This window comes from Eupeodes corollae, chromosome 1 (assembly GCF_945859685.1).
Source record: "Eupeodes corollae chromosome 1, idEupCoro1.1, whole genome shotgun sequence".
In the NCBI taxonomy this organism is placed as follows: domain Eukaryota; kingdom Metazoa; phylum Arthropoda; class Insecta; order Diptera; family Syrphidae; genus Eupeodes; species Eupeodes corollae.
The window spans coordinates 100,458,961-100,473,129 of NC_079147.1; the positions used below are offsets into that span (position 1 = coordinate 100,458,961).

General features: G+C 40.6%; 1 protein-coding gene across 1 annotated transcript; it reads left to right on the forward strand.

The window, feature by feature from the left end:
• Nucleotides 1–10,985: 10,985 nt before the first annotated feature.
• LOC129942566 (DNA-dependent metalloprotease SPRTN-like) lies at nt 10,986–13,715 on the forward strand. Its single transcript, XM_056051564.1, has 5 exons — nt 10,986–11,152; nt 11,210–11,563; nt 11,636–11,755; nt 11,821–12,319; nt 12,376–13,715. Exons 1-5 carry the CDS (start codon nt 11,081–11,083, stop codon nt 13,536–13,538), a joined length of 2,208 nt encoding a protein of 735 aa, XP_055907539.1. The 5' UTR covers nt 10,986–11,080; the 3' UTR covers nt 13,539–13,715.
• The last annotated feature ends 454 nt before the right edge of the window (nt 13,716–14,169 follow it).

Here is a 14,169-nt window from a genome sequence, read left to right on the forward strand (position 1 = left end):
TGTTTAAAAATTAAATTGTTATTTTACATGTTAAACTTTGTTGTTAAAAATACTACTTTTAACTGAGAATTGGAAATGGATTCTATCCATATTCCAATCGCTCAGCACAAATTCATTACCTTTTGACCAATAAACTATCCAGGGTGGAAGTGGTTCATATGAGCCATGAAGCTTATACAATTAAGTTTTGTAAGTAACGATTTATTCTAAAGGTAGGTAATTTAATAATATTCACCAAAAAGCGGTTTGCTGTCAAAAACAACTAAAATCTTTATGTTTACACAATTTAGAATTAGGAAAAACTTTAGGAATGCTATAAGTTTTTTTTATAAGATCATTTCTGAGAGAAAAACCAAGAGATCACTAATTTGATATTAAGTTGCCTATAACTTACTACTAAAAGCGCATTTCCGTAGTATTCGTTATTGGGCTAATAAGCAACAAAAGATAAGCAATAAGCTCTTCGTCGAGGGTATTTTTCTTGCAACGTGCCTCCGATTAAGCTTCAGCAAAACATTATCTATTTTTTTTATGTTGGCTCAATTGTATAGAACCAGGTTGGAATAGTAATGATTGTACTCCGACTATGGTGTTCTGTGTAATCCAAGGCAACGTCGAGGACATCGCCTCACAAACACCCGAATCTTTTCCATTGGAGATGGTTCAAAGTTTTACCCTCCCAGGCACCCATAGGCAATCATCTCCCGGTTGAGGGCCATTTAGCAAATCGCCTTTACCCTGGCCGTCAAGATGGGTGCTATAAAAATAAATGTTTTGTCAGGGCAAAAGCTCCCCTAGTTGTGTCTGTCGAAACATAACTACTGATCTTACCAGATGTCAATGCACTTTTCTGCACTTTTATTCAATAGTGGCTGTCGATTTTGTAGCCCGATCGCTAGATGTTTTCATTTCTTTCTCGTATCCCTTGAGATCGCATGAACAAAAATGTTCACAGTCATCGCAATATCTTGTCGAAGTCACGCTGCAAAAGTGTTTTGATACAGTATCGAATGCCTTCTCCAAGTCAACCAAACAAGCACCCGTAAAACAATCTTAGACGTGGCATGAGTAGTGTCATGTCCCGCCTTAAAGTCAATTGATTATCTGGAATGATTTTGTTGACCTCAGTCCACTTAAACAGATCCCTTTTTATAACTTTCTCGAATACCTTACTGATACTAGGGAGAAGACATTTATTCGGGGCTATAGCGATACCGCTTTACACGAACTCCAAATTGAGCAGGGCGGCGGCGGCGCGCACTGGAGCAGAATGCCCTAATTTATGGCATCAAATCAGCCGTTACAGCTAGGAACCTGACATTTTGGACGGTAGCTTTTGAGACCATGAAACGCTTGCTTATACGAACTTTGGCCTGAACTACCATCAAAATCCCACTTTGAGTGTAAGCTTATAGTTTTAATTTCTTCATGCCTAAGATTTTGGATTACATCTTTTTGAACAGTTACCAAACGAGAAATTGTAAGGTTAAGCAAGCTTTGTAAATTCGTATATACAAACATTTCTTATATACTCATATTTTCAGGCTCCGAATACCAACTTTTTTTCCACTCTTGAACTACTTTGTGTGAAGGAAAATATTGAAAGCGTGACAGTTTTCCTTTAACAACCATTGCTAAAGCTTCTTCCCTAGTAATTGAAGTAGGTTCAATTGAGTCTTTCAAAGCTTTTTTGCATTTTTCAGCATGATTTGGATTAATTGTCACGTCTTGCATAAGCTTTGCAGCATCTATCTGCCCAGAAGCTCTCAAACCCATTTCAGCTACGTAAGTCAACTCAGCGCTAGACGTGAACTTTCTCAAAAGTTCCGTTTTCTGATGTTTTGATCTTTCTGATGATACCTCAAACGTTACCTTTGGTTGACCCCGCTTAGACTCAACAGAAAATTTAAAAAATAAAGGTGTTTTCAGCCACGCAGTATTTGTTTTCAAGAATGTTGCTTCCATCCGATAAGCTTTTTCCCAGCGTGATTTACATTTCGATTTGAAGTCTGGTACTTTGTCATTAATATCTTTTTTGGAAGCATCGCTGCATCGGCTCGTTTTTTGAATTTCTTCCCTTAAAAACTCAATTTGAATACTTAAACCCTTCAAATTTGAACTCTTCATTATATTATACAACTCTTCCAGACTAAGAAGTAATTCAAATGAAATAAATTTAAAAAATCGATATTTTTCGAGAGTGACTTAAGACTACAAATATCTGACAAACCACTTGTCACAGATTGGTACAACACTTAACTTCATGTCACGGCCAACACATCTAAAACGCTTAGATAATTTACTAAATACAAAAATTAACACATACAAATTTTTTTACATTTAACCACATATTAAAAAGACAATAATGAAAATCTTTTTTAAAAAGGTTTTTAAAAAAAGCGGCGGGCGCAATGATACTTTTTTTCAGGGTTCATACTATCTATCTATTACGACGGAGCTGATTGTCTGCATTATAAGCAAAAAGTTTGTGAATTTAATGTATCATACAATAACCTTAGTCCGTAATATTATCTTCTTCTCACAGCAACAGTTTGCCCGATGTTATAGATACGCTATAAGAACAGTCATATAAAGCACTATAAATGATTGAATTACAAAAATCACCATCCATTAGGTTTCAACCAAGAACTTTTGTGTTTGTTAGTTGGTGATAACGCTGATTTCTTCTCGCAAAGAAGTCTAAGGACAAAAATAATTTCCATGGAAACTATGCGAAATATTAAAAATTTCCATAAGGGTATCCGCAACAACACCACAACACGACACACCCAGAATTGCAGCGGGAGGCTGTGAATTTGTGATGATAGTTCAAAAAAGTCATCTTCATCCTGATGGCAACTTATTATTCAACCCACAACTTAACCAAGTCTGAAAAACCACCTTTTCAAAAAAGTGAGAATGGATTGGGGAGAGCTATGAGACAAACAAGCAACAACCAACAACGAGGAATTTTCAAATTGGAAACATGGTGAATTGAAAAGTTTCTGCTTCTGCTGCTGAAGCTGAAGCTGATGCACCACGTCCTATCCACCACCCATTGCACCTGAAGCAGCAGCAGTAGCAACACATTTGAATGCCATGTATCCTCTACCTTACCTAGAAGAGTATATCCTGTGTGATGATGTTGATGCCTGATGGTATAGTCCTTGCCTCACCGCACATATTTATAAGAGTTGTTCCATCAACTCTCACCTGGGAACGGGTGGATCGTTAGAGTTAATCAAGGAAACCATTTTCCAAATCAAAACTTTCTTCCATTTTTTTTTAGTCCGTCCGTCTTCTATATGTACGAAACGAACAAGTATATCCTGGAGGAGCTTTACAGAACCAGGAAAAGGTATCTTGGTATAGGTACCTCTGCCTGCTCACTTGAGTCCTGCAACGAGTGGCGGGCGATAGGAAGGTAGGTGAGCTATGAGTAGATACCCCATCTGCTGTCGCCGTTGATATTTTGTTTATTCTGGCACAAAGGACAATAGCACAAAAAACACGGGAAGCGATTTAAGTAAATTGATACTTTATCAATATTCATCCGTTATATTTGCAAGATGGCGTCTAGCGGTGGTCGTGACGGTGGTGGTGGTGAATAAGAATGGTTCGAAGGCAAATGGGGTTTTATTTTTTCGTTTTACCAATATCATAAATCTTACGCCGTGAGCTTCCTTCCTTTTTGTTGTTTTGTTTAATAAATAAAAATTGATTTCTTTGAATCTGCTCCTAGGTATACGAGCAGAACCGCTGCTGAATCAAATAGTGGAAAAGGAGCAGCGTTGGTAGCTAAGGTGTTATGCTATAGCGCTGTCGCTGGAGCTGGCGCTGGGAGATCGGGTCTATGTAAGACCAAATTTCTAACAAGTGAAGAGGTGTGGTGTGTGATTTGCTTTAGCCCAGAAGCGCGCTTCCGGCGGGATATCGTTTTGCACACTGCATAATCAAAATTTTCCACAATCCGGATTTAGTTTTTTGTCTCGCTTTGTTTGTCCTTTCTTCTCCAGTTACCAGTTTCTTCACGGCTCCGATTCTCTTTTACTATACAGATTAGGTTGCTGCAGTGCTTATACAACACATACAGTTATAACAAACGGAATCAATAGTTTTCAGCAAAATCGAAATGAAAATGCTTCTGTCCAATGTACCTTGTAGATTATTGTTATTTTTAGTTAAGTTTCAACTTTTCTTTTTTACGTTTTTGTTGTTGCTGCTATCTGTGTTTGGGGGAAGGAATTGGTTGGATTTTCATATATAAGACTTTTTCTGCAGGTGGAGATAAGCTCAAATTGATCTTGCATTTTGGTCATTGGAAATTTGAATGTCTGTAACATAATTTATGGCGGAATGACTCGCTTTAAAAAAAATAAGGGAAATTAATTTCAAACCAAGTTGTTTGGTTGTTTTTGTTCTTATGAGGGATAGAAGTATATTTCAGCTTAAGCTTGGAGATGAAAAATGATAGACGAGCTTTGTTAAACATTATGCATTCATAAGGTAAGAAATAGCGGACCAAACACATTAATTTCTTCACCAATATGTTATAAAGACGAACACAAATTTAAATAATTTAAAGAGCAATCCTAAATTATCCTTTGTTTGAAAACCTCCGGATCCTATTTCGTATACAACTTATAAGACGTTTCATAAGAGTTTAGTTTACTAAAATTCGGCTTTAGCGAAGAAGATTTGAATATCAAGCTTACCTGAACTGGAACTCCAAAAATCAAATTAGGTTTCCAAATGGAATTTACCATATGTCTCAAACTTTCTGTAGGAGTGTCTCAGTTTTTCTAGGGTGGTAAAGCTCCATAGAGTCTAAATAACAGATTTCGTACGTTCGGAAAGCTTTTTTCGTAGTCTATATCTCAAGAACCAGTAGAAATATCGACTTCAAATAAATTTTGTAATACAGATAATATTGCAGAAAGATGCAGAAAAGACTCTCAAGAAAATTGGGTGGGTAGTTTTCTTACGACGCAAAAAAAGTTGGACCAATATAAGTAACATGTCTTCACTATTGAGTGACGTCACCTTCGTTTTTAATAACTTTAGTTTTTAGCTCGATTTGTTCTCAATTCTTTTTTCATTTTCCCCCACAATTGGAAATATATCGGGGCTATTTTCGGGCCAGGTTAGCACAGGAATGTTGTGTTCTCCAAGCCAGTTGTGTTCTCATATTTCGCTTGGCTGTTTGACACCAAGCCCAATCCTATTGAAATTTAAAATATTCATCTTCTTCAGCATTGGAATAGGAGGTAAAAGATGGTAAAAGATGTCCTGATATATTATGATTTTCACACTGCCTTCGACGAAGCATAGGTTGTCCATTCCTTGCCAGACCATAACTGATGCGCTAAATGTTGTTTTTTTTCCATTAAAATTATCTTGGTGAAATATTTCATTTTTCGTTCTTAATAGGCTTTCAACGCCAAATCCAAAACCCGGTTTTACCGATATTATCGGTTTTGGCCGAAAACCTACATCAAAAACTCAAGGTGTAAACAAAACAGCTGATGGAAGAGAAAAAAAGGAAACTTTGGAGTCGCTGCGTGGCAACAAAAAAAACGTCGAGAATAAAAGCCCGTGACTAGTTGCGGCATTCGCAGTTTTTTTATGATCCACAGAGTTTCAAACAATCTTCTTTAAGAGAGGAACCGGAAGGACGAGGAAGACTTGCTCTTACTTACTTACTTACTTAAGGTGGCGCTACAGTCCGGGGCGGACCTGGGCCTCAACCAACATGCGTCTCCTCTCCAGCCAGCTCGGTCCCTAGCTAGCTGCCTCCAGTTTCGCACGCCAAGTTGGTTGAGGTCCTCTCCCACCTGGGTGCGCCACCTGAGTCCCGGTCTTCCTCTACTGCGCCGTCCCTCGGGATTGGATTCGAAGACCTTCCGGGCTGGAGCGTTGATGTCCATCTGCTCTACATGACCTAGCCATCTAAGCCGTTGGACTTTAATTCTGCTAACTAGGTCAGTGTCGCTGTACAGCCCGTACAGTTCGTCGTGATATCTTCTCCTCCATTCTCCATCTATGCGTACGGGACCAAAAATCACCCGAAGAATTTTTCTCTCGAAGCATCCTAAGACGCTCTCATCTTTCTTTGACAGGGTCCAGGCCTCAGCGCCATAAATGAGAACCGGGATGATGAGTGTCTCATAGATAGTGATTTTAGATGCTGGAGAGAGGACTTTACTTCTCAATTGCCTTCTAAGTCCAAAGAAGCAGCGATTTGTATGAGTTATTCTTTCGTTTGATTTCAGCGCTGGTGTCGTTATCTGTGTTAATAGCGGCGCCTATGTAGACAAAGTCCTTAACTACCTCAAAGTTATAGCTGTCCATGGTGACGTTTTGTCCAAGACGTCATCGTTCAGTGTCCTTTTTTGATGACAGCATATACTTGGTCTTGCCTCATTCCCCACCAAACCCATCTTCTTCGCTTCCGTCGCAATGCTTAAAAACGCTCCACTGACATCACGCTTTGATCTTCCAATTATGTCAATATCATCTGCGTATCCGAGTAATTGGATGGACCTTTGGAAGATTGTGCCTCTAGTGTTGACGGTTAAGTTTTCCACAATTCTTTCCAGAACGATATGAAGGAGTCGCATGACAGTGCATCGCCTTGTCTTAAACCTTTTTTGACATCAAATGCATCAGTGAGATGTTTTCCGAACTTTATGAAGCAGCGTGCATTCTCCATCGTCATTCTGCACAAACGGATAAGTTTGACAGGGATGCCAAAGCTAGACACTGCTCTGTAGAGCTCTTCCCTACGGATGCTGTCATACTCGGCTTTAAAATCGATAAAGAGATTGTGGGTATCGATTTGAAGTTCCTGGGTTTTTTTCCAAGATCTGCCGTAGTGTGAACATTTGGTCGATAGTGGACTTTCCTGGTCAGAAGGTCAGAAGCCACACTGATAAGGATCAATCAGGTTCTTGACGAATGGCTTCAGACGTTCACATAATACGGCAGAGAAGACCTAATACGCAATGTTAAATAGACTGATGCCTCTGTAGTTGGCACAATTTAGAGGTCCTTCACTATGCTGAGATTCCACTCTAAGAAGCCGATGTTCCTCTCTCCTCTTCTGCTCGTAGAGCTCGCAAGCAGCTCTAGTCCTTTTGTGCAGCGCCGTTTTGTATGCCTCTTGTTTCGCTGCGTGCGCTTGCCGGCATACGTCGCCAAACCAGGGGTTTCGCTGTGGTGGTCGTTTGAAAGTGAAACCTAGCACCTCAGAGGCGGCATCTCTGATGGCTGCAAAACAATGTTGCCACTGGTTCTCAATGCTTAATGCAGGCAGCATAGGACTCCTTAAGAGGTAATTAGACTCGACCGGAAAAGGACATGGCAGTCTCTTGCGATTGAAGCCGTCAAACGTAGAATCTTCTCACAGTACTTCCTTGTTTTGGCTTGGATCGGGATATCCGTATACGTACCTTGGCTACAACGAGGTAATGTTCCCAGTCAATGTTGGCCTCTCGGAATGTTCGGATATCCTGGATACTGGAGAAGTGTCATGCGTCGATCGCAATGTGTTCAATCAGGGCACTGAACATATGTCTTGTCCAAGAGCTCGAAGAATATCTCTTTGGTGTCTTCATCTTTCTCCTCTGTTGGGGCATGCGCGCATATTAGGCTTTTGTTGGCGAATTAAGCCTTGATGCGGATTGTTGTGATGCGCTCGCGGACACTGTTGAAAATCAAGACTTTTTGCCTGAGTCTAGTTCCAACAACAAATCCACACCCAAATAGACGCTGTCTTTGTTCTCAGTAGCAGTGGCCGTATTAGATATCGCAGTCTTTTAGTTTGCGTTTGCCCGGTCCATCCCATCGCACTTCTTGGATGGCTGTAATATCTGCCTTGCAGCAACTTAGGGCTTCCGCTAATTGTTCGGCTGCACATGGTCTGTTAAGGGACCTAACATTCCACGTAAATATCCGAAGTTCGTTGTCCTTATTAAACCGCTCCTTACAGGCCTGGGCTCCAAATATGTCGAAGAAGCCCTATAAGGTGTTCACTAAGTAGTTCAACCTTACTGGTACTGTAGACGCCACCGTTGATTCCATCTCGAGAATTCGTCCGCTGCCGCCTGGATAAGGAGAGGTGCCCTAGTGGAAACACCTCTCCCCCCTCTCTCGTTTGCTGCCCCCAACAACTTTCCACTGGGGTTGGAACCCAATCTCCAGTTGAGGTACTAGGCACACGGTGTTCACCATGGGGAGGTGAGAATAGGAGTTGATAGACAGAGGTGGGTTTTGAGAAAAACCTGTGGATGCTTGTGTCCTCTTTAATGCACATGTCTACCATTTGAAGACTTACTCATATTTCGTAATAACGCTTCCAAGGGATGCTTCTTCGAACTCGTCGCCACAAACATGTCTGTTTGACGCTTTCGCTTACTACCTGGAGAAAGACTTTACGGTAACTTTGTTTAATTACAAGGGTTTGGGAGATATGAGAAAGGCGATAAGTTTATTTGTGGAGGAGAATAAGTGAGACAGAAAGTCTCTGTTGGAGGCTACGTCGCAGCGGGATAGGCAAATTTGCGCCGAAACATTTCATACTGTAGAAATCGTTGTTCCAGTGAAAAAAAAACCAGAACAGTGGGCTATTGCCCCTTGATGGGGCCCAAGCCCATCATAACAGCTTCAATGATCGCTCTGGATGAGTGCGATTTTGGTTCGAATATGCTCCAGCCATAAGGTACTACATGAAACCGTTCAGAATCTAGGAATTTACCTTTTCTGCTCCAGCCATAAGGTACTACATGAAACCGTTCAGAATCTAGGAATTTACCTTTTCTGCTCCAGCCATAAGGTACTACATGAAACCGTTCAGAATCTTCTCATCCACAGAATTTTTATTATAACAGTTTTGTTTGTTGTTGATTCTATGATATATTTTCTAGACAATTAGCTTCTCCTTAGCGAATTGTTCGGACCGGTTGAATGAAACAAAGAGCCCATTCCACTCCACAGAACTTCAGTTGAAACTCTTCTTCGAGACGAGCTAAAAAAAAATTTGATGTGGCAAAAGTCCATGAAGAAACAGGGTCTAGTGGCTTACAACTCTCAACCATTCCTGTGTGCGAGTAATGTTGTCAGAGGTAGAAGGGACCTGCATTTTATATGCTTAATCCGAACGGCTAATTTGAGAAAGCACTTTTCATGACAAGAATTACTCTTGGAGGATTTGTCAATTCCTCGCAAGGGGCACTACCCATGAAAAAAGTTAGGTGGCACAGGCAGGGATTGAACCCAAGCCCCCTTGCATGACCGTCCAACGCACTAACCATCACGCTCCGGGTACTCCTTAAACTGATATTGTTTCTCAAAATTTTCGACAACATACCGAACGCCGCTTTTGCATTGCCGATTCGGCAGGTGACGTCGTGTTCGGTTCCGCCTTCGATGGAGACGACACTTCCAAGGTATTGACAGCTCTCCACTTTTTCCACCGAAAATATTTATTTGAGAGTATGGTTGGGTTCCGAGACCGATATTTTTGTTTTGCCGGAATTAATTTTCAGCCCCACAACTTCTGCTTCTCTCTCTCTGCACTTCTTGTCATTTGATGAAGGTCCATGATCTTATGAGATAGAAAGCAAAAATCGTCCGCGTAATCCAAGTGCTTTAAATAGGTTGTCAAAGTATATTGGATCCCTCCGCTACCTCGCTTATCAACAACAAAAACAATTTTGGCGACAGAATACAGCCCTGTATGACTCCGCTACGGATTTCAAAATCATCTAACAGCCTACCATCGTGCAGAACGTGACACTTGGATCCATCATATGTTGCTTTAACAATAGCAATTAGTTTTTCTAGGATGACTCTCCTCTCTCCACAAAGCTAACCAGATGTACATCAACGGCCTTCTCGAAGTCCATGAACAGCGGGTGATCCATAGGGTGTTGATATGATCAATACAGGAGGATCCAGCGCAGAATCCCGCTTGTTCGGCATCGAGTGTGTCCTCAAAGTGTTCTGTGATGGGTTCCAGTATGACTTTTGCTTCTATTTTGGCAACGGCAGGTAGAACGCAAATTCTTCCCAATACTTTATGCGATAACAGCAGTTTATCATGGATTGGATAAATATAGAAGACCAATTCCCAAACCATATCCTTTCCAGATTCTGTTCAATTTTATTTACTTGGTCTTTTAAAATTGTCCTTTTTATTAATCTACATTTAAATACATATTTGTTTACTATCGAAAGTTAATTTATTGTATCAAAAACATTATTGAACATAATCTTAAAATCTTTGGTACTATTATGGTGTGATTAAACGTCGGCGTCTGTCTAAGCACTAGACAGCGACATAAGCTATTTCAGTTTTTTTACTTCACTGTTTTGAGATTTTATATATTTTTGATTTGTTTGCATTGAATTTGTCACCTGTCAAAACAATTTTCTTCCAATGAGCCAACCAAATTTTTGTTTTCTAAAGTCTTCTAAAAATGTACATAGACAATTTTCTATTTCATAGAAAAAATTGATAAAAAGTTGGCAAAGACTTTTAACAGTTCACGTAATATTAAAAAACCTGCCAATAGTGTATACTAAGCTTAAGTTAGTTATAATAATCCATTTGTAACCTATTTCAATTCCGTTGTTACAACGCCTAATTCCAACACAATTTTTCTCAACAAAATTCTCTGTCACCATTTTTTCTGAAGAGGGTCTCCACACGTCACGTTTTCTTCTTTCCTTCTTCAATATTTTTATTTGATATTTGCATACAACTCTGACAGCTGTTCGTAAATTGCAACTAAATTAAATATAGCAATGTTTTAATATTATTTCATACATACAGAAATGTCAAACTAACTACCAAACAGGCCTTAAGATTTGCCGCCCATTCTGTATCCCACCTAAAGTGACATTTCTACTAAATACGAATCGAACACACCCTTAAGAAAAAGAAACAACAAATCAAATGTCAAACTCTCTACAAGAGTCAAGAACACAACAGAATAAATTTTATGTTCAAATTAAATTAAGTAATTCAAATAAATTTTAAATTATTAACAAATAAAAAACATAAAAACCATATAAAAATATGCCTGAGGACCGAGACTACCTCCTGGCACTTGAAATGCAAAAAAAATGGAACGACGAACTACCAGACAATGTGAGAAAAGTTAAAATTTAATTCCAAAAAAAAGTATTTTTTCATTCTCTTCTCCAGGATATCTTCGAAATCCCGGACAAAACGCCGCCAAAACAAAAACCAAAACATCAGGAAGGTAAATACCGCTCAAATCTAGATGCAGACTTCCTAAATCGAACTGACAACCTCGTACATCCTCAATGGGAGACCCTCGATCCGACTCCAGATTCACATGCTCTTTTTCGCGCCTTCGATGATAAATTCTTCAACAAGAAACTGCGTTGCGTCACGTTGGAATGGAGCAAGCGGATGTACAGCTGCGCTGGCATTTGCTACTCCAGAAGAAATGGTTTGGGAATGGCCATTACAATCCGACTCAGTGAACCGCTCCTAAAATTGCGCTCGAGGAAAGATCTTGTAGAAACGATGTTGGTAAGGCAACTGCGTCGTTGTGAAGATAGCCTCGCAAACTGGACAAATGAATGATATATGATTATTTTGCAGCACGAAATGATTCACGCCTACTGTTTTGTCTTGGGAATCCGGGAGGGAAACGGTGGACATGGCCCAAACTTCAAGAAAATCATGCATGGAATCAACCAAGTGGCAGGAACAAACATCACCGTAAGTAGTCTGAGCTCTAGGAATCAAAAAATCTCCTCTCAAAAAGATTTTCTCCCTCTCTTTAGGTCTACCATACGTTCCATGACGAAGTGAATGTGTACAAGACTCACTGGTGGCGATGCAATGGCAGCTGCCAGCATCGTTCGCCGTTCTTCGGCTATGTAAAGCGCACTTCCAATCGAGCACCTGGACCAAATGACTTCTGGTGGGGCCAGCATCTCAATTCTTGTGGTGGCACATTCATGAAGATCAAGGAACCTGAGAAACCTGCCAAGAAGACTAAACAACCAAAATCAAAAGCTATCGAGGCCAATAATGTGAAATCATCTCAGCCGAAGGCCAAACCGAACAACACCGATCTCAGGAAGTTCTTCCCTCCCTCTGGAACTGCGCCACGCATTGCTGGAGGAGCGATAAAGAGTAATGGCGGTGGTACGTTACTTCTGAATCCTAAAACCAAGCCAGTGAGTTCCACGGTCACGTCAACTCCTCCAAGTGAACCACCCAAACCTCAAGTTCGCAGCCAAGGAAACCTCAAAAACGTCGTTGGATTCAAGGATTTAGGTAATGAAAGTCTTGAATCTTGTGCTGAATTGTTTCCACAAAATCTTTGTTTACAGGAGAAGATGGTGCACCACGGACTCCAAAAGCTCCACCAAGAGAATTTTCCATGACTGGAAAGGGTTATTCTCTGGCCACCTCAGGATCTTGCAGTGACCTAAGCCAGGTTGACAGGGAAGTCGATAGAAATCATCTGCGGAATGTCTGGCTGAAGAGATTCGGCAGTACTCCCAGCCTCACCGAACACGCCAAGAAATCCGAAGACCCCGATAAAGATGATGTGTCGGGCGGCAACGCTAAACGCCGACGTCTGTCCACACCCGCAGATGCGTGCAATGAAGTTGCCTTTGTTGCAGATGAAGCTACACCGAAGCCTGATTGGGAGGTCATTGACGATGACGTCATGGTTCAGGAAGTGAAGAATACCGTCATTGATATATCGTCCTCATCCGATGAGGAGGAGGGAGGTGGTGATTCTGGAGAGGCTCCTCGCAAGGCAATGGTGTTCGCCGATGCCGATGCCCGACAGAAGCAAATCAAGAAGGAAATTCTCGATGAGAGCAACGATCTGTCCGATGGGAACGATGAAGACATTGTTCTCATTGACGATGAGTACGATGACAATGCGCTATCCACGTCCCTTGAACTGGCCGACACATCGCTGGTGGACGATTTGTTCGGGGAGGACACTCTCCTAAAGGAGTTCAAAAACGAGAATGCTGTGATGCCCTCCTGCTCACGCTACTCCAAAAATCCCCAGAATGACATCATCACGTGCCCCATCTGCCAGGAGAAGATGAAGCGCGAGAACTTCTCCGAACATCTCGATGGCTGTGTGGGAATAGTTGTCAAAATTGAATATGGCAAGAATAAGAAGAATGCTAAGCCGATAAGGGCGAAAAGTTCCACACCGAAAAAAAAGTCGTCATCGCTTTCTTCGTCGACATCGACGTCTAGGAAATCATCGAAGACTACGTCGAAGTCGAGGGAGATTCTTCTGTCTGCCGGCTACACAGAGGAGGATCTTGAAAATCTTCCAACACTAAGTGAGGAATCAACCCTCAACGAAAGTTCAAATACCGAGGATGATTTGAATTTAAGCGAGAGACACAGACGCTCGAATGGATTGTACACGCAGACTCGGCCATGTCCCGCGTGTTGTCAGGAAGTGGACATTGAAAAAATCAATGAACATCTCGATGAGTGCTTGGAAAATGATTAAGAAAAATGTTGTGTTTGTTTTATCATTTTTATTCTGTGAAGGATCTCCGTTAAGTTTTTTCTTATGATTATTATTTTTATGTGGAACAACGCTTTTTATTTGTCAACTTATGTATGTTATTGCATTTATATTTTTTTGAGGTTTTGAGAAATACACAAACAAATAAATATACTAAACTTGGAAAAAAGGAGTTTTGAGTTTTAAGTGTTGGTGGAGGTTAGGCAGCGGGTGACTGAGTTGAAAACGCTAAATGGAAGTTACCATGAATAAGTTTTCAGTTTGACCTAGAATTCTAGGAAGATGCGGATTGCATTTCATGACGTTTTTCTGCTTAGAGGGTAAGTGGCAGCAAGATTTTCTCCGGGAAATTGAATTTTTATTTCGATGGGAAATTCTTTAAGGGAGAATTTCACGATATAGAAAAAATCTATTGAATAAAATATTTGTGGTGAAAAAAACAACCCTTAAGATATTCGATAAGTTCCATCAGTCTGAAACTCACGTAGGTTTTCATAAAGGGTACGCACCTGCAAATAAATGCCTTGTTTTGAAAAAGAACATCTGGAGGTTTCGTCTGCATTTAAGGTTCTCATGCAAAAATTCACGGAATAGAAATATTTAGGTAAACATA

Bases quoted from the DNA above. Each gene is read 5' to 3' on its own strand.
- LOC129942566 (XM_056051564.1), top strand. From the start codon at position 11,081: ATGCCTGAGGACCGAGACTACCTCCTGGCACTTGAAATGCAAAAAAAA. The intron at 11,564-11,635 runs GTAAGGCAACTG...ATTATTTTGCAG, and splicing joins ATCTTGTAGAAACGATGTTG to CACGAAATGATTCACGCCTA. The intron at 12,320-12,375 runs GTAATGAAAGTC...CTTTGTTTACAG, and splicing joins CGTTGGATTCAAGGATTTAG to GAGAAGATGGTGCACCACGG.